Source organism: Ranitomeya imitator, chromosome 2 (genome assembly GCF_032444005.1).
Source record: "Ranitomeya imitator isolate aRanImi1 chromosome 2, aRanImi1.pri, whole genome shotgun sequence".
Taxonomy (NCBI): domain Eukaryota; kingdom Metazoa; phylum Chordata; class Amphibia; order Anura; family Dendrobatidae; genus Ranitomeya; species Ranitomeya imitator.
The window spans coordinates 26415458-26441208 of NC_091283.1; the positions used below are offsets into that span (position 1 = coordinate 26415458).

The window sequence follows — 25751 nt, forward strand, 5'->3', positions numbered from 1 at the left end:
TCATATTAAGACGCAAAGAATCAACTAAAGTGTCTGAATGTGTGCAGGTGCAGGACCCGTTATACGGGAGGGCTGTGTACACAGGACGAGCCGCGCAGAGACCACGGCAGCTGTAAGGAATGGAAGCAAAGTATATGGAAACATAAAAACCATGAAATGTGCTGCGATTAAAGCTGAGACACCATAAAGCCCCTTCTCTGCAATGTGTCGAGGAGCCGGTGTTATATCCGTCATTTTCAGTCTAGTGTCAGTAGGACGCGGAGTGGAATTTATGGTGTAATTTACAATTACTGTCAAATGTTCAGATACTGAGAGACGTGAGAACAATATATCCGGCGAGTGCTGCGGCGTCCTGCAGGTGCTCAGTAATAACCACAAAGCTACGCAGGAAAGAAACAAAACTTCACAAGATTAGTGTGTCACCTACAGAGAGACACAAATAAGGTCAGCAGAATAGTGAGCGCAGCTCTGGATACAGGAGGTAACTCAGGATCAGTAATGTATGTACACAGTGACTGCACCAGCAGAATAGTGAGTACAGCTCTAGGGTATAATACAGGATGTAACTCAGGATCAGTAATGTAATGTATGTACACAGTGACTGCACCAGCAGAATAGTGAGTGCAGCTCTGGAGTATAATACAGGATGTAACTCAGGATCAGTAATGTAATGTATGTACACAGTGACTGCACCAGCAGAATAGTGAGTGCAGCTCTGGAGTATAATACAGGATGTAACTCAGGATCAGTAATATAATGTATGTACACAGTGACTGCACCAGCAGAATAGTGAGTGCAGCTCTGGAGTATAATACAGGATGTAACTCAGGATCAGTAATGTAATGTATGTACACAGTGATTGCACCATCAGAATAGTGAGTGCAGCTCTGGAGTATAATACAGGAGGTAACTCAGGATCAGTAATGTAATGTATGTACACAGTGATTGCACCATCAGAATAGTGAGTGCAGCTCTGGAGTATAATACAGGAGGTAACTCAGGATCAGTGATGTAATGTATGTACACAGTGACTGCACCATCAGAATAGTGAGTGCAGCTCTGGAGTATAATGCCGCATATAACTCAGGATCAGTTTGTCAGGTTGAACTTGATTCTGGTTTTTCTTGATTTTTTCGTGCACATGATAGAACCGGTCAAAACAGTTTCCAGTAAACGTTGGTTACGATAACAGAGGGACTGATCAGGTGGGATCCGGAGGCGGGAGGGTAATAGGAATGTCAGATACTGAGGACCACAGCCATGCGGCACCAACACTGCTGAGCCAGTCTTATGACAGGGGTCCCGTGGGCCCCTAGGAGCCTCTGTGGACCCCAATCGTGCAGACCCTCCGCATTGTAAACCCTGCACAACGCAGTCACGGCCATCAGATCTGGTGATGACTGAGCGCAGGACGGAGGAGAACTCACCAATATGGACGTCCTTCTCCTTCAGCCGCATTTCTGCAATTACAAAAGGAAAGAATTCCATTTTTAGAAGTGATTTATTCTAGAACAATTGAATAGTTTACAGGGGAGAAGATTGGGCTTCTGACCCGACCTCCTTTTCTAGGAGGAACCTGAACATTGGACTTTTAGGAGCAGCCGGAATATTTCCCCTATGGTTATGAACGGGCGGAAATGGATGACAACATCGTGCATTGTGACATCTACGGCAGGGTTATTTCTATATAACCATTATGTGGCGATATTAATTGCATGCTGTATGGAAGCAGAAATCCTGCAGCAGATGGTGGTATAATAAATACACGGATTCTTTACTGTAACAGCAGGGAAACTAAGCACTCCTACAATTACCAGCCAGCATTGTAGAATGAATTATTGGATAGACTACTATGAAGTAAAATAAAACACAGGATTACCGACACAAATATCACATTATTAGTTTATGTTCTTGCCATTTCTGTGTGATCCTTTATGTGAAATTTATTGGGTTTAAAAAAAAAATGCTTGGGGGGGGGCGCTCTTGTATTGGCGTCTATGATAAAACATGCCGTCCAAAGTGGTAAGAAGTGGTACTGCAGCAGATATGTTGGACTACACATTAAAGTTTGGCGAACGTATTCACACAATAATATTCTGCTTCTACTTTACCGCTCCTTTTTTGTTTTGAGTAGAGAAGCCAAGCCATCACTGCGGAAACGGCAATAGTGACCATCAAGAGTAACCAGAAGAGGATCGCCCAGGGCGAGGTGCGGGGAAATATGGCATCTGCATGACAAAAGCATACAACAGTGATAAATATACTAATAATGACTGGTAAGTACAAGCTACGCCTTATTCAGAATTAGTCGAGAACTTTTTACTTTTTTGAAAACTTTGCCCCCCCCATTATAGGTCCCACCCCCACAATGATCATCAAAGTTCCTCCATCTGAAGGCAGAATGATGCAAGTTACAGAGCCAGTAAAGTTCCCTTACTGAATATGCTTCCTATAGAGTGCCCCCCAAAGTATCAAAATGCTGCCTGATTGCATCCACCACTAGGGGGAGCTCACAGCACACAACTGTATACAGTGTGATCAGTATCACCCATGTGCAGCAGTTTCCTCCACTGGTGGCTCCAACAGTCCCTCTACTTGGTGTGTGGGAGGCTTCCTTTAATCTGGGAGTCCTACAGACAATCTGGGGCAGTAGAGGAGCACAATATGCTGATCCCCTCTCTTTAAAGCAAATTTGTACCTAAAAGCATCCAATGATCTACTATTAGATCATAAAATAATGATTTTATGAACTATTAGAGCATAAAATAAAGGAGGCCCAGGAAGCCATCAGAATTAAACTTGAAAAGAAACTGTCCCACAATAATACCAGGGAGGTTTGGTCAGGAATGAAATTACTGACTGGGCTTAAGCTGAGGCCTGAAAATGATGGAGGAACAATGGACAAGGCTAATGAGATGAATGAGTATTTCAATAGATTCAGCAGTACATGTGTAATGCCAACTGATAGTGGATGGGAACTGGGTGCAAATTCTGCAACATCGATATTGGAGGAGGAGCAGACTAAATTTAGAGTATCCGAAAATGATGTGAGGAGGCAGTTTAAGTCACTTAACATTGGTAAAGCTGCAGGACCTGATGGACTCAGCTCACGTGTCCTTAGTTTGTGCAGACCAGCTGTGTACTGTCTTTACGCGCCTATTTAATGGAAGTCTACAAACACAGAGGGTACCGGTGTTATGGAAAACTTCCCGTCTGGTGCCGGTACCCAAGACTTCTTCTCCTGTAACCCTAAATGACTATCGTCCTGTAGCCTTAACATCTCACGCTATGAAGGCCTTGGAAAGAGTAGTGCTTGCTCACTTAAGACCGAGGGTCAATGCTTTTATCGATCCCCTTCAGTTTGCCTACCGACATAGATTGGGGGTGGATGATGCTATTCTTTCTCTGTTACATAGGGTACATTCATTTCTGGAGTCTGACGGAACCACGGTGCGAGCGATGTTCTTCGATTTCTCGAGTGCATTTAACTCCCTGCAGCCACTTTTACTACACAAAAAGATGACTGATATGAAGGTTGAGGAGGGGATGAGAAATTGGATAACTGACTACCTATCAAATCGGCCACAGTTGGTACAGATGGGAGCAGTGGTGTCAAGCAGATTATTGAGCAGTGTAGGTGCCCCCCAGGGAACGGTGCTTGCACCCTTTCTATTCACACTGTATACTTCAGACTTTCAGTATAAATCTGAACTTTGCCACCTTCAAAAATTTTCGGATGACTCTGTGGTTGTGGGATGCATTAGGGGAGATCAGGGGGATGAGGAATATAGAAGGGTGGTGTCGAATTTCGTGGATTGGTGCAATGGTAACTATCTACAACTAAATGTTAAGAAAACTAAGGAGTTGGTGGCCAACTATAGCAGGATAAAGTTGGAATGCTTACCGAGCACTATTGCTGGTCAGGAGGTCGAGCAGGTGGAGAGTTACAAATATTTGGGGGTCCATTTGGATAGCAAACTGGACTGGAGATGCCACTCAGAGTTTGTCTATAAGAAGGGGATGAGCAGATTGTATTTCCTAAGGAAACTGAGGTCTTTTAATGTGTGCAGCAAAATGTTAGAAATGTTCTACCAATCTGTGGTGGCAAGTGCCATCTTTTTTGCAATCACGTGCTGGGGTAGTAGTGTGCGGGCCTCTGATGCTAATAAGCTGAATAAGCTTATTAAGAAGGCAAGTTCTGCTGTGGGCTGTAATCTGGACTCTTTTGGGGAGGTAGTGGAGAAAAGAACTCTGAGAAAGTGTATGGCGATTATGAACAATAATGCACATCCATTATATGAGCTATTCATGAGACAGAAGAGCACCTTCAGTAACCGGCTAATACTTCTGAGGTGTAAGAAGGAAAAATATAGGAAATCGTTTGTACCAACTGCCATGGGGATGTACAACAATAACACTAGGGTTAAACCACCAAGGTGAAAGTCTACTTATTTCTCTACATTTCAGTTCACTCGTTGTGTATGTCCTATTCTAATGTATAATGTTCTTCTGTCAACTCCACTGTCATGTCAACTATGTAATTCCTTTATGATTTTTATGATTTAAGTTGTGCTGCTGTGATACCATAATTTCCCACGGGATCAATAAAGTATATCGTATCGCATCGTATCGTATTATTGGGAGTGACAACCGGTACGGCAGCCATGACAGCGCATACATAAGTTGTCACTCTGGTTTTCCCGAAATCTGAATGATAGATCTGCCTGGATGAATCATTGCTAATCTGGTCGGCTTCAACATTCTGGAAAATCTGGTGATAACATCTAATGAAGACCTATAAAAAAAAAGCAGAAAAACAGGTAGGGGGCACATACATTGGGAATTTTTGTATTCTTGGGGGGTCACAAACCTGAAACTTTCACATATAAGCCGGTCTCTTTCCCAGTTACTGGGTGTCTCAAGCCACAGTAGACTTGTCCCTCCGAGGAGCCGTTCAGAAGAATACGGCTCTTCACACGGATCAGTTCACCCATGTCAGTATTGGTTTCTATATCAGTTGGATCCAGGTCTCCATTTTCCTTTTTCCAGAAGATTGTGGGTTTTGGAAACCAACCATCAGAAGAACAGGAGACAACCACAGCGCTGTCCTGGAGAGCAACAGCTATAAGCGGAGGAGACCCTGACCCTAGGAGAGGAAATTCACATCAGTGAAGGTTTTGTGTGGTCATTTATTTATACATCGTCCATATATCTACCAGTCGACACACTGCTCCACTACTCCCAGCTACAACTACAGTCTACACACTGCTCCACTCTACCAAGGAACATCTACAGTCTACACAGTGTTCCACTACACCCGGCTACATCTACAGTCTACACATTGCTCCACTACTCCCCGCTATAACTACAGTCTACACACTGCTCCACTACACCCAGGAGCATCTACAGTCTACACAGTGTTCCACTACACCCGAATACATCTACAATCTACAGACTGCTCCACTACACCAAGGAACATCTACAGTCTATAGACTGCTCCACTACACCAAGGAACATCTACAGTCTACAGACTGCTCCACTACACCCAGGAGCATCTACAGTCTACACAGTGTTCCACTACACCCGAATACATCTACAATCTACAGACTGCTCCACTACACCAAGGAACATCTACAGTCTATAGACTGCTCCACTACACCAAGGAACATCTACAGTCTACAGACTGCTCCACTACACCCTGCTACATCTACAGTCTACACATTGTTCCACTACTCCCCGCTATAACTACAGTCTACACACTGCTCCACTACACCCAGGAGCATCTACAGTCTACACAGTGTTCCACTACACCCGAATACATCTACAATCTACAGACTGCTCCACTACACCAAGGAACATCTACAGTCTATAGACTGCTCCACTACACCAAGGAACATCTACAGTCTACAGACTGCTCCACTACACCCTGCTACATCTACAGTCTACACATTGTTCCACTACTCCCCGCTATAACTACAGTCTACACACTGCTCCACTACACCCAGGAGCATCTACAGTCTACACAGTGTTCCACTACACCCGAATACATCTACAATCTACAGACTGCTCCACTACACCAAGGAACATCTACAGTCTATAGACTGCTCCACTACACCAAGGAACATCTACAGTCTACAGACTGCTCCACTACACCCAGGAGCATCTACAGTCTACACAGTGTTCCACTACACCCGAATGCATCTACAATCTACAGACTGCTCCACTACACCAAGGAACATCTACAGTCTATAGACTGCTCCACTACACCAAGGAACATCTACAGTCTACAGACTGCTCCACTACACCCTGCTACATCTACACTCTACACACTGCTCCACTACACCCTGCTACATCTACACTCTACACACTGCTCCACTACACCCTGCTACATCTACACTCTACACACTGCTCCACTACACCCGGCTACATCTACAGTCTACAGACTGCTCCACTACACCCAGGCACATCTACAGTCTACACACTGCTCCACTGCACCCAGGAATATTTACAGCCTACACACTGCTCCACTGCACCCAGGAATATCTACAGTCTACACACTGCTCTACTCCACCCGGCTACATCTACAGTCTACACACTGCTCCACTACACCCGGCTATATCTATAATCTACACACTGCTCCACTACACCCGGCTACATCGACAGTCTACACACTGCTCCAGTACACCCTGTTATATCTAGAGTCTACACACTGCTCTACTACACCCAGTTATATTTACAGTCTGCTCACTGCTCCACTACACCCGGCTATATCTACAGTCTACACACTGCTCTACTACACCCAGTTATATTTACAGTCTGCTCACTGCTCCACTACACCCGGCTATATCTACAGTCTACACACTGCTCCACTACACCCGGCTACATCGACAGTCTACACACTGCTCCACTACACCCGGGTATATCTGTAGTCTACACAGTGCTCCACTACACCCGACTATATGTACAGTGTACCCACTGCTCCAGTACACCCGGCTATATCTACAGTCTACACACTGCTCCACTACACCCGGCTATATCTATAGTCTACACACTGCTCCACTACACCCGGCTACATCGACAGTCTACACACTGCTCCACTACACCCTGTTATATCTAGAGTCTACACACTGCTCTACTACACCCAGTTATATTTACAGTCTGCTCACTGCTCCACTACACCCGGCTCCATCTACAGTCTACACACTGCTCCACTACACCCGGGTATATCTAGAGTCTACACACTGCTCCATTACACCCAGGAACATCTACAGTGTACACACTGCTCCACTACACCCAGATGCATCTACAGTCTACACACTGCTCCACTTACATCCAGCTATATCTACAGTCTACACTTGCTCCACTACACCCAGCTACACCTACAGTCTACACACTGCTCCACTATACCTGGCTATATATACAGACTACACACTGCTCCACTACACCCAGTTATATTTACAGTCTGCTCACTGCTCCACTACACCCGGCTCCATCTACAGTCTACACACTGCCCCACTACACCCGACTATATGTACAGTGTACCCACTGCTCCAGTACACCCGGCTACATCGACAGTCTACACACTGCTCCATTACACCCAGGAACATCTATAGTGTACACACTGCTCCACTACACCCAGATGCATCTACAGTCTACACACTGCTCCACTACACCCGGCTATATCTATAGTCTACACACTGCTCCACTACACCCAGCTACATCGACAGTCTACACACTGCTCCACTACACCCGGCTACATCGACAGTCTACACACTGCTCCATTACACCCAGGAACATCTATAGTGTACACACTGCTCCACTACACCCAGATGCATCTACAGTCTACACACTGCTCCACTACACCCGGCTATATCTATAGTCTACACACTGCTCCACTACACCCGGCTACATCGACAGTCTACACACTGCTCCATTACACCCAGGAACATCTATAGTGTACACACTGCTCCACTACACCCAGCTACACCTACAGTCTACACACTGCTTCACTACACCCGGCTATATCTATAGTCTACACACTGCTCCACTACACCCGGCTCCATCTATAGTCTACACACTGCTCCACTACACCCGGCTACATCGACAGTCTACACACTGCTCCACTACACCCGGTTATATCTAGAGTCTACACACTGCTCCACTACACCCGGCTATGTATACAGTCTACACACTGCTCCACTACACCGGGCTATATCTATAGTCTACACACTGCTCCACTACACCCGGCTCCATCTATAGTCTACACACTGCTCCACTACACCCGGCTACATCGACAGTCTACACACTGCTCCACTACACCCGGTTATATCTAGAGTCTACACACTGCTTCACTACACCCGGCTATATCTATAGTCTACACACTGCTCCACTACACCCGGCTCCATCTATAGTCTACACACTGCTCCACTACACCCGGCTACATCGACAGTCTACACACTGCTCCACTACACCCGGTTATATCTAGAGTCTACACACTGCTCCACTACACCCGGCTATGTATACAGTCTACACACTGCTCCACTACACCGGGCTATATCTACAGTCTACACACTGCTCCACTACACCCGGTTATATCTACAGTCTACACATTGCTCCAGTACACCCAGCTATGTATACAGTGTGCTGCTCAGTTTATTATGATAGACTTTCAGCCATACATGGACATTATGTAGTGCTAATAAGCCTGGTTCTATAATTTGTTATACTTTGCTGCCATCTACTGGCCGTTTGCTATATCACTGTAATATTTGTTATGGAATTTTCCCACAACACCTTTCTGTCTTTAGCTCCTCCTATCTTTTTCCTTCTCTTCCTGTTTTGTACTCCGTGCCATCTTGGATCCCACATGTGCTGCAGAGCTGGAGAAAGGATTCTCTTGTTACCTCTAACCTGAAGCTTCTATTATCTCTGTCTGGTGATTCTGTAACAGCTCTAACCTACAGTCCTCACTCTCACCAAGGTACTGTAAATAAACCTGTTGAATGTATCACTGCATCATCCTTCCGGATCACCACGCGCGGCTGATAGAGACTGGCGGCACAGGTTGGCGAGTAACGCTACCTGCCATTGCTTATATAGCGATTTGTGATCACATCCCTCAGACACATCTCATCCACGTATATCGGTGGCAGAATAGTAACAAGAGACCTAAGTCTACAGTGTCTGCGTGCATATGCATTGTCTGCTAGCAAGTCTTAACTGTCCGCCATCTTATCTAAAACATGTCCACAAAGGGCACCGTGGACCCATCTGCAAGTGAAGCACATCAGGTTCCCGACACCATAGATGCTGCAGGAGCAGAGTCCACACTTACTGCAGAGCAGGACGTACGACCCAAACGTGTAACCAAGCCGACACAAAAGGCCAGAGAGAACTTTGAGACTACTAGAGACGAGTTCCATGATAACCTAGAACATTTATGGGGCAGAGTTGATCACTATTTAGCAGCTCTTCCACGTTACCACAGTGACGCTGCAGGTTTAACCGCCACATTGAAGAGTTTATCTGCCGCCTATGATCGCTACCAGAGACTGTCTGCAAAGTTCATCACATTCCTGAGTAACTGTGACATGGAAGATGCCCCAGCAGAAGTAACTGAAAGGGAAACTCTTCTCCAAGAAAAGACCTCATTAGTGCGAGATGCCCAGGATAAAGCAGAACTCCGCATCGCTCACCTCCAAGAGGTTAGGTCACATCGCACAACATCGACCAAAATCACAGCTCGGTCTTCCAGATCATCTCATTCCAGGAAGTCAACATTGTCCGACAAGCTACTGGAGATCCGTGCAGCTGCAGAGGAAGCTAGAGTAAAAAGCTCCTTTGCTAAAAGGGAGGCTGAAGTGGAAGTGGAAGCTCAAAGAAATGAGATGGAAGCTCAAAGGAAATTAAAAATACTCCAAGCAGAAAGGGAAGAAGCAACAGCCCTTGCTAAACTGAAGGTCCTTGAACAAGCATTGGGACAAGAAGACAACTCGGACTGTCTTATTCCAGAAGAAATGGAGGACTCAGCTGATCGCACCTCTGACTACGTGCTAAGACATCTAACATCTGCACCAGCACCACCTCCAGTTTCTAACACGGATGCGCCCGCAAGTCAAGAAATGTCGCCACCTACTGCCGACAAGGTAACTTCCAGCACTAACTCACAATTTAGGCCACAGCCAGCAGAACCTATAGAGACTAAACCGCAGTTTAACCCTTATGCCGCATCATTTCGTCCTGATTTGTCGCAGTCATATAAGCCAGAGAACTTACATTCCCTACGGATACCACAAGTTCATCCTGCAACAATGACCGGGAGATCGGATATGTCTGACTTCGCCAGATACATGATTCGCCGGGAGTTAATAAACATTAGTCTCTCAAAGTTTGATGATCGTGCTGAGAATTATAGAGCCTGGAAATCCACCTTTCAAGCAGTGATCCAAGACCTTAATCTCACCGGCAAGGAACAACTGGATTTGCTTGTTAACTGGTTAGGCCCTGAATCAGCAGAGCGCATAAAGACAATAAGGGCAGTTCATGTGGACTATTCAGATGCAGGTCTTATTGCAGCCTGGGAGAGACTGGAACAAACCTATGGCAGCTCAGAAGCTATAGAATGTGCCTTATTTAAAAGACTGCAAACCTTCCCAAAGATAACTAACAAGGACAATAGAAAACTTCAAGATCTGAGCGACCTGCTAAAGGAAATAGAATTGGCAAAATTAGACCCACGTCTCTCAGGACTGAGCTACCTAGATACTGCTCATGGCGTTAATCCAATAGTGTCCAAGTTGCCACACGGCATGCAGGATAAATGGGCAGACCACGGCTCACGGTATAAAAGGCAGCATGATGTGTCCTTTCCCCCCTTTTCATATTTTTCCAGGTTCATCAGTGACCAAGCTCGGAAGAAGAATGATCCCAGCTTCGACTTCACTGAGCCTACTCCACCAGCATCATCATCATCTACAAGGTATGATAACATTGCCAAACGTAGCGATTCAAGGAACACAGTATCTGTGAGAAAGACTGACGTTCCACTTACTGCACCTGCCTTCACTAAGACAAATAATGTTGCTCCTAAAGTCATGGACAATAACTGTATGTGCCCTATCCACAAAAGGCCTCACCCACTTAAAGAATGCCGTGGATTCAGAGCAAGGACTTTGCAGGAGCGTAAAGATACCCTCAAGGAGCTTGGGATATGTTATAAGTGTTGCACCTCCTCAGACCACCTCGCTAAGGACTGTAAGGCCGCCATTAAGTGCACTGAATGCAGCAGTGATAAACACGTCACAGCCATGCATCCCACGCCAGCTCCATACAACTCACAACCTTCTGCAGCATCTAACCCTGCTCAAAAGCATGGCGGGGAGCCACAGGTCCCTGACCCAACTGCAACTGCTGTTTCCTCCTCATGTACTGAGGTATGTGGAGAAGGGACTGATCCTAAATGCTGTGCCAAGGTATGTCTGATTGAGGTCTATCCAGAAGGACAACCCGACAAGGCCTCCAAAATGTATGCCATAATAGATGAGCAAAGTAACCGATCTCTAGCAAGGCCCAAATTCTTTGAGATCTTCAACATAAAGGGACAAACGACTCCATACATCCTCAACACCTGCTCTGGTCGTGTTGAGACTTCTGGCAGGAGAGCCTCTGGGTACATAGTCTCTTCAATCAAGGGAAACGTGCATATACCCTTGCCAACCCTAATTGAATGTGACCAGATACCTGATAACAGGGAGGAGATTCCCACTCCGGAAGCCGCACTTCATCATCGCCACTTGAGGCACCTGATTAATGAAATTCCTCCTCTGGACATGAATGCTGATATTCTAATCCTACTCGGAAGGGACATTCTGAAGGTCCACAAGGTACGCCAACAATGCAACGACCCAGATGATGCTCCATACGCCCAAAGACTCGACCTAGGCTGGGTAATCGTGGGCGATGTATGTCTGGATAGGAGTCACAAGGCTTCCGAAGTCAACGCCTGTAAAACGTATGTGCTCCAAAATGGTCGAGCAACTCACTTTAAGCCATGCCTTCATCACTACGAAGTGAAAGAGAGGTTCTCTGATTGCATCCAGGAGCCTGACATCATTCCCACTCCCTACGGTGATGACTTAGGGAGAACAGTGTTTCACACAACAAAAGATGACAACAAAGTCGCCTTATCCATAGAAGACAAGGAGTTTCTTAAAATCATGGACAGTGGATTCTTCAAAAATGAATCTGACCGCTGGGTTGCTCCCTTACCCTTCAAGGCTTCAAGGACCAGGCTTCCTAACAACAGAGAACAGGCCTTATCTAGATTCATCTCACTGCAGAGAACATTAAGGAACAAGCCTGAAATGAAAGAACATTTCATAGCTTTTATGGACAAGATATTTCGCAATGATCACGCAGAGCCAGCTCCACCATTGCAAGCTGATGAAGAATGCTGGTATCTACCTTCCTTTGGAGTGTATCATCCAAGAAAGCCGAAACAAATCAGGGTGGTGTTCGATTCAAGCGCCAAACATGACGGCGTATCTCTGAATGACGTTCTCCTCACTGGTCCGAACCTGACTAACAACCTGGTTGGAGTGCTCATGAGATTCAGAAAGGAACCGGTCGCCATTACCGCCGACATCGAACAAATGTTCCATTGTTTCATCGTGCAACAAGATCACAGAAATTATCTCCGTTTTCTATGGCACCGAGACAACGACACCAACAAGGAAATGATCGAATACCGCATGAAGGTGCACGTTTTCGGAAACAGTCCTTCTGCAGTCGCTACCTGCCTACGTAGGACCGCCTCCGATGGTGCAGCAGAGTTCGGGAAGGATGCCCAACAGTTCGTTGAAAAGGACTTCTACGTGGACGATGGTCTTAAATCCCTGCCCACGGCGGAAGAAGCCACAGATCTGCTCAAACGGACACAAGGTATGCTTTCTAAAGCTCATTTAAGATTGCATAAAATTGCCTCCAATAGTGCTGTTGTCATGAAGGTCTTTCACCCTACTGATCATGCCGCAGAATTTAGGGACTTGAACCTAGGCTCAGACAATCCACCAGTACAGAGAAGTCTAGGCCTGAGGTGGAACTTGCTAAATGACTCCTTCAGCTTTCAGGTTAGTGGTGCAGAAAAACCATTTACTAAGCGTGGGGTTCTGTCAGTGGTGAACAGTCTATATGATCCACTTGGGTTTGTCGCACCCCTGACTATACAAGGAAAGCTCCTGCTGAGACAACTCTCAGAGTACATTAAGGACTGGGATATACCACTCCCTGCAGACAAACAACTAAAGTGGAAGTCATGGAGAGAATCTCTTTGCGCCTTGGATAAGATCCACATACCAAGTTGTTACACTCCAGCATCCCTAACTACAAGTCAAAGGAAGGAGATTCATGTATTCGCTGATGCCTCCACTGAAGCTATTGCCGCTGTCGCTTACTTGAAGGTTGTAGACTCTAATAATGAAGCCCATGTTGGATTTCTGTTTGGAAAGGCTAAACTGGCTCCTAAACCCGAGCACACCATACCCAGACTCGAGCTCTGTGGGGCTGTACTAGCCATAGAGATTGCAGACTTCATACAGAGCGAACTAGCTATTCACGTGGATGACATAAGATTCTACACAGACAGTAAGGTAGTTCTGGGCTACATATACAACCAGACGAAACGCTTCTACGTCTATGTCAGTAACCGAGTGGAAAGGATCAGGAAATCCTCCAAACCCCAGCAATGGCAGCACGTCCCATCCCATCTTAACCCTGCGGACCTTGCTACTAGACCAGTGTCTATTGGTGCCTTCGCAAGCTCTTCTTGGTTGACCAGACCGGAGTTCCTTCACGAACAGTGCAAAGAGACTGCCGTTGAAGACAGCTTCAGCCTTGAGGATCCAGATGTCGACCCAGAGATCCGTCCTGATGTCAGCACCTTCATCACCAAATTCAAGGAGAAAATTGGCTTGGACTGTCAGCGTTTTGATCGCTTCTCAAGATGGACGAGGCTGGTTCGTGCCATTGCAAGGTTAGTACACATTGTACAATGCTATCGCAATAAGGACAGTAACACTGATTGTCATGGTTGGCATATCTGCCATAAGACTCTCTCTGCTGAAGACATTGCTCTGAGTGAACTCATTGTGATACGCAATGTGCAGCAGAATGTTTTTCACAAGGAACTGGAATCTATGCTGATGGACTCAAATCTTTCAAGACTCACTCACGAGACCTTGACCACTTTCTTAGCAGAAGTCTCTGCTATAGTAAACTCAAGACCACTTGTACCCATATCTACGGATCCAGAATCTCCTACAATTCTCACTCCAGCAACTCTCCTCACCCAGAAACTTGGAACTGTTCCAAACCCGCCTGAAGACTCTGTGTCTGGTAACAAATATCAGAGACGGTGGAAATATGTGCAACATCTGGCTAATTGTTTCTGGAATAGATGGAAGAGGGAGTACCTGACACTTCTCCAAAAATGAAGAAAATGGCAACAAGTAAAGCCAAATTTACAAGTAGGAGATATTATCCTCATGAAAGACCAGAAGGAGGAAAGAGACAAATGGCCTATGGGACTTATATCTAAAACCTTTCCAAGTGACGATGGCAAGGTACGCAAGGTAGAAGTGACAGTTACTAAGCAAGGTGACCCCAAAACTTTCATTAGGCCTATATCAGAGATTATTTTACTCATACCGGTTGAGGATTGATTATCCATCCAATCAGTAGGAACTCTTTCAAGGAACTTCAACCTTTGGATTACAAATGGGTTGGAGACAGTTTGGCCTAGCGCGGCTTCTCCAATCCGAAGATGGGTTATCCTTTGGATTACTTCAAGAAATGGTTCTAGACTTGTTATTCAATATGTTATTGTTGCATTGCATGCGTTGTTTTTATCTTACAGGTTGAGGTATCCCTCCATGCACTTCTGGTGAACACTCCCAATTCGAGACTTATGGTATAGTGAAATCCAAGGATTTCAGACGGGGAGTGTGCTGCTCAGTTTATTATGATAGACTTTCAGCCATACATGGACATTATGTAGTGCTAATAAGCCTGGTTCTATCATTTGTTATACTTTGCTGCCATCTACTGGCCGTTTGCTATATCACTGTAATATTTGTTATGGAATTTTCCCACAACACCTTTCTGTCTTTAGCTCCTCCTATCTTTTTCCTTCTCTTCCTGTTTTGTACTCCGTGCCATCTTGGATCCCACATGTGCTGCAGAGCTGGAGAAAGGATTCTCTTGTTACCTCTAACCTGAAGCTTCTATTATCTCTGTCTGGTGATTCTGTAACAGCTCTAACCTACAGTCCTCATCTCACCAAGGTACTGTAAATAAACCTGTTGAATGTATCACTGCATCATCCTTCCGGATCACCACGCGCGGCTGATAGAGACTGGCGGCACAGGTTGGCGAGTAACGCTACCTGCCATTGCTTATATAGCGATTTGTGATCACATCCCTCAGACACATCTCATCCACGTATATCGGTGGCAGAATATACAGTCTACACACTGCTCCACTACACCCGGCTATATCTATAGTCTACATACTGCTCCACTACACCCGGCTACATCGACAGTCTACACACTGCTCCACTGATTGTTTTCTTTTTAGGCTTTGTCACATAATTTGGAAACTCCCCAGTTCGCTTCTAGTCACAATTTCTTTTTTGAAGGTAAACTTCACATTTGAGGAACCACTCAACATTTCACAAAAAAGATCTTTGTCAGATGCTGAGGCATATTGTAAACACTTTTCTTGTCATGCACTGATATATTCTTCCATGGGAGGGTACATGTCGAGTTTGCCTCGGTTGTGGTGCTTTACAAATTTTGTTGAGCAGTTTTATGGTAGGGAACTCAATGAATTGTGACAAGGATGAATCACTGACCCACAACATTGAGCTCCATAGAATCCTCTTCATAGTCCTTTGTGGTGGTGTTTTCGACAAAGCAGTTATATATCCCAGCATCAGAAAGTTGTACATTATGCAGATTGAGCGATAAATTGCCACTGGTAGGCCGCTCCTTCATGAAGGCTCTGCCCCGGTAAGCTGGGCTCTGATGCTGCCGGTCCTCAATTCCATCTTTAAGCAAGAAGACTATATTGGTAAAGAGGTTGTGAAACCAGCGCACTTCCAGCTCGGCCTCGGGCAGTACTGGGGTGAGGGTACATGGCAAGAGTACGTTAGATCCCACCTCTGCCACCAATTCTTTACTTGGAGAGTGGACCTCAAAATGCCCTGCAATAGAGATAATTAGCATCAGAATGATCAGGAATGACATAGGAAAGGACCTAGACCCTACTTTAGGTACAATCATAGGCGGATTATAATGAGGGCAATCTGGGTGACCTCTTGGGGCCCGAGGCTACAGGGGGGCCCATGGACTGAATACCCTCATTATGTTTTGTCAGTGCCCATATCCCAGCAGTGTAGACGCTGTAATGTATGGGCTCCTTCCAGGTATGATGTCACTTCCGTCATGTGTTATGGTGTGTTCTAGCGTCGCATTATGGGTGTGTTCTGATATAGCAAGGCGCGATGCACGCCATTGACTTGTGGACGCCATTGTCTCATTTGTCTCTGCCCTGCATAGATGATAAGCTAAAGATACAGGCAAACAAGGGGAGTGTTCTCAGAATTAAAAGCAGGAGTTGTTGTTTTTTTTTGTTGGTTTGCTGTTTTTTTTTTATTTTTTATCAAGGGGGCTTGATACTGGGGGCTGTGTTCTGAAATTTGGGTGGTTAATGCTGTGAGCCCCATGTGGTGAGGGCTTATGCTTGGAGGGCTGTCTGATGGGATTTGGAGTGGAGGGTTATGCTTGGGTGGCTGTGTGGTGGGATTTATGCTTAAGGGGGCTGTCTTGTGGGCATTTATGTTTGGGGGCTGTTTGGTAGGATTTTATGCTTGGGTGGCTGTCTGGTGGGGGTTTATGCTTGGGGGGACTGTCTGGTGAATGGGAGCTCAGCACGATGATATCATCAGCCAGTGCACACCAGCATGTATGCTCTGGCCACAAATAAAAGTGGAGCCTCGGGGACTGGAGCAGAGCACTGAGGTAAAGGGAGTGAGGTGAGTATGTGTTTGTTTTATTTAATTAATATGTGTATGGGATGTGTGCTTATATATATGGGCTATGTGGGGGCTTGTACTGTATACAGGAGGCAATGTGGGGGCTCATACTGCATATAGGAGGCTATGTGGGGGCTCATACTGCATATAGGAGGCTATGTGAGGGCTCATACTGCATATAGGAGGCTATGTGAGGGCTCAAACTGTATATTGGAGGCTATATGATGGCTCATACTGTACATAGGGAACTATGTACCGGCTCATACTGTTAAGGACTGAGCTGAGTTAGAGTAGTGATATTGCAACCAATAGGGGCAGCACCAGGAGGTGGCGTACTCAGGAAATAGCCAGAGGTACACGGTAGCATCAGTAGAATCTTGAGGATAAGCAGCAGGTAGGAAGAAGCTAGACTAAAGGCCGGTAGCTCAGTAATCTCACAAGGAAAGAAGTGAAGTGCTGGTTGGTTTTAAGTAGTGTGTTCAACCAGGAGATCACAGGGTTAAGCCAATCAGGAACTCGTGTGGAGACAATCAGAAACAACACAGGTACTAGTATCTGGTATAGCTTCTGGGTTCGAGTCCTGACAGTACTCTCCTCCTTCCAGGATGGCCTCTGAACATCTCAGGTGTTGGCTTCTCTGGTTGTCTCTGGTGAAAGGCTCTTTTAAGCTGGGTGCATGGACGTTACCCTCCGGCTCCCATGAATTATCTTCTGGTCCGTAACCCCTCCATTGAACAAAATATTGAAATCTTCCTCTAAGTCTTCTAGAGTCCAGAATTTAATGCACAATGTACTCTTCTTCACCATGGACTTTATCTGGTGGAGGATGTGGCTGAGTTCTTCCTGGAAAAGGGTTTTCTCTGAATGGTTTGAGGCTTGAGCAAGGATACATGAAATACAGAGGGCATTTTCAGGCTGTTAGGAAGTTTTAAATGGAAAACAAGCAGGTTATTTTGTGCAAAAATGTGAAACGGGCCTATGAATGTTTGACCCAACTTAGAAGACGGTACGTTCATTTTCAGATTTTTTTGCTGAAAGCCAAACTTTGTCATCAACCTGAAGGATAGGAGGGGCTTTGCGATGTTTTTCTGCTGTTTCTTTGTAATCTTCTTGGACCTTTTGTAACATCTCAATTAGTTCTTCTTGAGCTTTCAGTAACTTTTAAGTCTGTCAGTAACAGCAGAAACCAAAGTATTCAACAAAAGATTAGGAATAAATACCGAATGCAAGCCATAGTTATCAAAAAATGGACTTTGGGATGTAAAACTGTACATGGAGTTATTATAGGCAGATTCTGCTGTTGGTAAATAATCCACCCAGTCATCTTGAAGGTAAGAAATAAACTATTGTTCAAGGGTTTCGTTAGTTCTTTCAGTCTATCCATTGGATTGTGGGTGGAAGGGAGTAGACAAATTGACAGTAACTCCTAACGCTGTACAGAAGCTTTTCCAAAATTCTGATGTAAACTGAACACCTCTATCAGAAATTACATTTCCAGGCATTCCATGCAGCCTAAATACATCTTTGACCACTAATTCTGCGGTTTGTCGGCAGTAGGAATCCCTTTAGTTGAAATAAAATGGGCCATCTTTGTGAGCCGATCCACCACAAGAAGGAAAACAGTCATTTCTTCTGAAGGAGGTACAGTAGGTCCACGATAAAATCCATTGAGATTGATCCCCGAGGCCCGGATGGAACTGGAAAAGGTTGAAGGAGTCCTAGAGGTGAAGATCGTGGCGTTTTGTTCCGTGCACATGTTGAACAGCAGGAAACATATTTTCTCACATCCTTCTACAATTAGGCCACCATAAAGATCGAAACAGTAGTTCTTGCATTTTCATGACTCCAGGGTGTCCTACAAGTTTCCTTAAAAGAAATAACAACATCTATAGAAGGATAGTCAAGAAAAAAGTCAGTTTGGTGTCCATCTTTAATCTTTGTTAAAAATTCTTTGGTGTCCAGTATTCCCCAAACATTTTTGGGGCATAGAATGATACCGTCAGTGTTAGACCTCTCCCGAGGTTCAGTAAATATCCTGGACAGAGAAGAAATTATAAAATTTAACCTGGAGAAAAATAAGGACCAACAAGCTTGTCGTGCAGTCAAGTTCTTAGCTGTACGGATGAATTTTAAAGGGAACCTGTCACCCCCAAAATCGATGGTGAGGTAAGCTCACTGTCATCAGGGGCTTATCTACAGCATTCTGTAATGCATTCTGTAATGCTGTAGATAAGCCCCCGATGTTACCTGAAAGATGAGAAAAAGACGTTAGATTATACTCACCCAGGGGCGGTCCCGCTGCGGTCTGGTCAAATGGGTGTCTCAGGTCCGCTCTGGCGCCTCCTATCTTCATTCCATGACGTCCTCTTCTGGTCTTCACGCCGCGGCTCCGGCGCAGGCGTACTTTTTCTGCCCTGTTGAGGGCAGAGGAAAGTACTGCAGTGCGCAGGCGCCGGAAAGGTCAGAGAGGCCTGGCGCCTGCGTACTGCAGTACTTTGCTCTGCCCTCAATGGGGCAGACAAAGTACGCCTGCACAGGAGCCGCGGCATGAAGACCAGAAGAGGACGTCATGGAATGAAGATGGGAGGCGCCGGAGCGGACCTGAGACACCCATCGTACCGGACCACTGCAGGACTGCCCCTGGGTGATAATAATCTAACCTCTTTTTCTCCTCTTTGAGGTTACATCGGGCGCTTATCTACAGCATTACAGAATGCTTTAGATAACCCCTGATGACGGTGAGCTTACCTCACCATCGATTTTGGGGGTGACAGGTTCCCTTTAAGTTTTTGTGGTCAGTAAGAAAAGTCACTGGATGATTGGCCCCTTCCAAAAGATGTCTCCATTCGGAGAAATCGACTTTAATAGCTAAAAGTTCCTTATTTCCAATGTCATAATCCTTTCCTGCAGATGGCATAGTGTGAGAAAGGAATGCACATGGATGAAGCTGCATCTTGCTTCCAACTCGCTGTGATAAAACGGTTCCCCCCCCCCGCAGAGTCTGAGGCAGATCAGGATTTGGATGGACCAGTAATCGTGTGAAAGTAAAAAGAGTCTTTAGTTTGTCAAAAGCCACTTGTGCATCTGGAGACCAGGAAGACACTTTAGTAAAATGATTTGGGAAAAGTTTTGGCAGGTGATGTAATTTTTTTTTTGGGGGGGGACAGATTTGTGAATATGGCGCTGGAGATGGGTCTCTACTTGTGCTTTTGCTTTTTCTGGCATCTACTAGATTATTTGCTTTCACAATCTCAAAATCACCGGTGAAACATGTTTGTACAAAGAAGCTTTCCAAAGTTTCGTAAGTAGGTGTGTACCCGAGAATCACACATGATAAGCTTAGATACGTAAGCTCCAGAGGAAGTATCACACATGATAAGCTGAGACATACAAGCTCAACATGATAATGTGAGATACATAAGGGGGCCATAGGTACTGTGTACAAGTTAGTCACTCACGGATCTCCCCTTCCTAAATGTAATAGCAAATGTGGCTGGTAGAAATTCACATATGTCTGTATCGGCCCTAAGAATATCCCAATGTTTGTTTATGATCTTCCTAACCTCGTAGGAGCAGTCATCAAAGTTTTCTATGAGTCTCACAAGGGGTCCTTATTTTTATCATCAATCAGTCATAATAGACTAGTTCTTGCTTGTGATTCAGCATAGTTGAAAGTTTCCTTTATGACTCCCTTTTGGTAAACTCTGTCCAAAAACCTTTCCCTTAGTTCTCGTGCTGGGGTATATAAAGATGATGTGGAGGAACAATTCATTTTGACTCTTAAATATTGTCCCTTTTGGATCCCTCTTCTAAAACTAAAGGAGTGATGAATGTTCCATCTAAGTAGATTGTTCGTCGAGATGGGATTTCTATAGATGTTGGCTTGTTAGCGGCCTTCGCTATCCTTCCTGATATTGATATCCAGGAAGTTAATAGAATTAGAGTCAATTTTAGACCTGTACTATTGTCATTTAATTCCCGGACGAATTTGTTGAAGGAGGAGACATCTTCTGTCCAAAGAATAAGGATGTCGTCGATGTAGCAACCTCAGAACATTATCTGAGCACACCGCCAGGATGACCTATCCTCACCAAAAATGACGGTATCCTCCCACCAGCCCAGGAGCGGGTTGGCATAGGTGGGGGTGCAGGGACTGCCCATGGCTGTGCCCCTGGGATGATGGTAGAATTTACCATTGAATAAGAAATAATTCTGCATCAATACAAATTTTAGAGATTCACAGATGAATTGACGATGCGAATTCTGGCGTTTGAGGCCGAGCGCACCATGACACGCTAAGCTGTTAATTCGGCCTAGATCTCTGGGGCGCACTCTGACATGCACGCAGTCTAGATGCGTTTCCGGCTGAGGTGGAGGGCTTCCACACCTGCACAGGTGAATTGGGCAGTTATTTTGGACGCTATATAATGGTTAGTTTTGCCAGTTGTACTTGGGCACTATATCAGAAGGGATTGGACCTTGTGAGCCATCGACCTCACGGACATCATTGTCATCCAGTACTATATGGATAACTGTCGGCTAAGTAGTCCTTTTTTACCAACTGTCTACCATTATTTCACTCTTGACGAACCTTTCAGAGGCGAAACGCATTGAGTGTTAAGGTTTTAAAAAATATTGATATATATTTTGAATATGAGTCGCTTCCCCATGGGCTTTAGAGAAAAAAACAACATTATAATTTATCTGTGATTATCTTTAATTCTACGTACTATTATCACAACCTGACATGTATAGTTTGCCATATTGTCCCCATCTGATACACTTATCAAATGGGTTCATCTTCATTTAATTATTTAAAGAATTGTGTGATTATTTCGGAGTAACACGACTATGTGATATGAGTCACACAAATATATCCTCTTTCAGGATTTCAGAATTTTTTAGAATTTTTTCCTATTACATGATGAGCTCCTATTTCTGAGCGTGTCACTCTACTGCTGAACCACTCGTCCACCACATCATGAGTTCTGTATGTTTGCCTTTGTGTGTGAGGCTTTAAGCACTTTTCATTGGATTAATGATTCTTGGACTGTATGACTAAGCTCATCAGAGGGCTAGGAGGGTCAGCTGTCGAAGAGCGGAGGCACCATCTTTGTCATCATAGGGTGCCAACCTCCTCAGTCAGGCTGAGATAATACAGGGGCAAAATATCCCCCCCATCTTTTCCTGTCTTAAATATACAGTGGGGGGGAAAGTATTTAGTCAGCCACCAATTGTGCAAGTTCTCCTACTTAAAAAGATGAGAGAGGCCTGTAAATGACATCATAGGTAGACCACAACTATGAGAGTCAAAATGAGAAAAAAAAATCCAGAAAACCACCTTGTCTGACTTGGTAAGATTTATTTTGCAAATTATAGTAGAAAATAAGTATTTGGTCACCTAAAAACACGCAAGATTTCTGGCTCTCACAGACCTGTAACTTCTTCTTTAAGAGGCTCCTCTGTCCTCCACTCATTACCTGTAGTAATGGCACCTGTCATAGTAACATAGTAACATAGTAACATAGTTAGTAAGGCCGAAAAAAGACATTTGTCCATCCAGTTCAGCCTATATTCCATCATAATAAATACCCAGATCTACGTCCTTCTACAGAACCTAATAATTGTATGATACAATATTGTTCTGCTCCAGGAAGACATCCAGGCCTCTCTTGAACCCCTCGACTGAGTTCGCCATCACCACCTCCTCAGGCAAGCAATTCCAGATTCTCACTGCCCTAACAGTAAAGAATCCTCTTCTATGTTGGTGGAAAAACCTTCTCTCCTCCAGACGCAAAGAATGCCCCCTTGTGCCCGTCACCTTCCTTGGTATAAACAGATCCTCAGCGAGATATTTGTATTGTCCCCTTATATACTTATACATGGTTATTAGATCGCCCCTCAGTCGTCTTTTTTCTAGACTAAATAATCCTAATTTCGCTAATCTATCTGGGTATTGTAGTTCTCCCATCCCCTTTATTAATTTTGTTGCCCTCCTTTGTACTCTCTCTAGTTCCATTATATCCTTCCTGAGCACCGGTGCCCAAAACTGGACACAGTACTCCATGTGCGGTCTAACTAGGGATTTGTACAGAGGCAGTATAATGCTCTCATCATGTGTATCCAGACCTCTTTTAATGCACCCCATGATCCTGTTTGCCTTGGCAGCTGCTGCCTGGCACTGGCTGCTCCAGGTAAGTTTATCATTAACTAGGATCCCCAAGTCCTTCTCCCTGTCAGATTTACCCAGTGGTTTCCCGTTCAGTGTGTAATGGTGATATTGATTCCCTCTTCCCATGTGTATAACCTTACATTTATCATTGTTAAACCTCATCTGCCACCTTTCAGCCCAAGTTTCCAACTTATCCAGATCCATCTGTAGCAGAATACTATCTTCTCTTGTATTAACTGCTTTACATAGTTTTGTATCATCTGCAAATATCGATATTTTACTGTGTAAACCTTTTACCAGATCATTAATGAATATGTTGAAGAGAACAGGTCCCAATACTGACCCCTGCGGTACCCCACTGGTCACAGCGACCCAGTTAGAGACTATACCATTTATAACCACCCTCTGCTTTCTATCACTAAGCCAGTTACTAACCCATTTACACACAATTTCCCCCAGATCAAGCATTCTCATTTTGTGTACCAACCTCTTGTGCGGCACGGTATCAAACGCTTTGGAAAAATCGAGATATACCACGTCCAATGACTCACCGTGGTCCAGCCTATAGCTTACCTCTTCATAAAAACTGATTAGATTGGTTTGACAGGAGCGATTTCTCATAAACCCATGCTGATATGGAGTTAAACAGTTATTCTCATTGAGATAATCCAGAATAACATCCCTCAGAAACCCTTCAAATATTTTACCAACAATAGAGGTTAGACTTACTGGCCTATAATTTCCAGGTTCACTTTTAGAGCCCTTTTTGAATATTGGCACCACATTTGCTATGCGCCAGTCCTGCGGAACAGACCCTGTCGCTATAGAGTCACTAAAAATAAGAAATAATGGTTTATCTATTACATTACTTAGTTCTCTTAGTACTCGTGGGTGTATGCCATCCGGACCCGGAGATTTATCTATTTTAATCTTATTTAGCCGGTTTCGCACCTCTTCTTGGGTTAGATTGGTGACCCTTAATATAGGGTTTTCATTGTTTCTTGGGATTTCACTTAGCATTTCATTTTCCACCGTGAATACCGTGGAGAAGAAGGTGTTTAATATGTTAGCTTTTTCCTCGTCATCTACAACCATTCTTTCCTCACTATTTTTTAAGGGGCCTACATTTTCAGTTTTTATTCTTTTACTATTGATATAGTTGAAGAACAGTTTGGGATTAGTTTTACTCTCCTTAGCAATGTGCTTCTCTGTTTCCTTTTTGGCAGCTTTAATTAGTTTTTTAGATAAAGTATTTTTCTCCCTATAGTTTTTTAGAGCTTCAATGGTGCCATCCTGCTTTAATAGTGCAAATGCTTTCTTTTTACTGTTAATTGCCTGTCTTACTTCTTTGTTTAGCCACATTGGGTTTTTCCTATTTCTAGTCCTTTTATTCCCACAAGGTATAAACCGCTTACACTGCCTATTTAGGATGTTCTTAAACATTTCCCATTTATTATCTGTATTCTTATTTCTGAGGATATTGTCCCAGTCTACCAGATTAAGGGCATCTCTAAGCTGTTCAAACTTTGCCTTCCTAAAGTTCAATGTTTTTGTGACTCCCTGACAAGTCCCCCTAGTGAAAGACAGGTGAAACTGCACAATATTGTGGTCGCTATTTCCTAAATGCCCGACCACCTGCAGATTTGTTATTCTGTCAGGTCTATTAGATAGTATTAGGTCTAAAAGTGCTGCTCCTCTGGTTGGATTCTGCACCAATTGTGAAAGATAATTTTTCTTGGTTATTAGCAGAAACCTGTTGCCTTTATGGGTTTCACAGGTTTCTGTTTCCCAGTTAATATCCGGGTAGTTAAAGTCCCCCATAACCAGGACCTCATTATGGGTTGCAGCTTCATCTATCTGCTTTAGAAGTAGACTTTCCATGCTTTCTGTTATATTTGGGGGTTTGTAACAGACCCCAATGAGAATTTTGTTACCATTTTTCCCTCCATGAATTTCAACCCATATGGACTCGACATCCTCATTCCCTTCGCTAATATCCTCCCTTAAAGTGGACTTTAGACAAGACTTTACATAGAGACAAACCCCTCCTCCTCTCCGATTTTTACGATCCTTTCTAAACAGACTGTAACCCTGTAAGTTGACTGCCCAGTCATAGCTTTCATCTAACCATGTCTCGGTTATTCCCACTATGTCAAAGTTACCTGTAGATATTTCTGCTTCTAGTTCTTCCATCTTGTTTGTCAGGCTTCTGGCGTTTGCGAGCATGCAGTTTAGAGGATTTTGTTTTGTTCCAATCTCCTCACTGTGGATTGTTTTAGAAATGTTCTTACCTCCCTTCAGAGTATGTTTTCCTGGGTCGTCTTTGTTCGAGTCTAATGTTTTTCTTCCCGTCCCCTCTTCTTCTAGTTTAACGCCCTCCTGATGAGTGTAGCGAGTCTTCTGGCGAATGTGTGTTTCCCAGGTTTGTTGAGGTGTAGTCCGTCTCTGGCGAGGAGTCCATCATACCAGTAATTCACACCGTGGTCCAGG

At 44.5% G+C, this 25751-nt stretch overlaps 1 protein-coding gene across 2 annotated transcripts in view; it reads right to left on the reverse strand.

Annotated features, from left to right (window-relative positions):
* LOC138661496 (butyrophilin subfamily 1 member A1-like) overlaps positions 1–25751 on the reverse strand; it is a 42808-nt gene that overhangs the window by 9414 nt on the left and 7643 nt on the right. For both annotated transcript variants that reach the window (XM_069746217.1, XM_069746216.1), the window contains exons 2-5: positions 15908–16258; positions 4871–5146; positions 2112–2228; positions 1428–1460 (exon numbers count right to left, since the gene is read on the reverse strand). In XM_069746217.1, coding sequence (XP_069602318.1) covers positions 1428–1460; positions 2112–2228; positions 4871–5146; positions 15908–16258 — 777 coding nt within the window. The remainder of the gene's footprint in view (positions 1–1427; positions 1461–2111; positions 2229–4870; positions 5147–15907; positions 16259–25751) is intronic.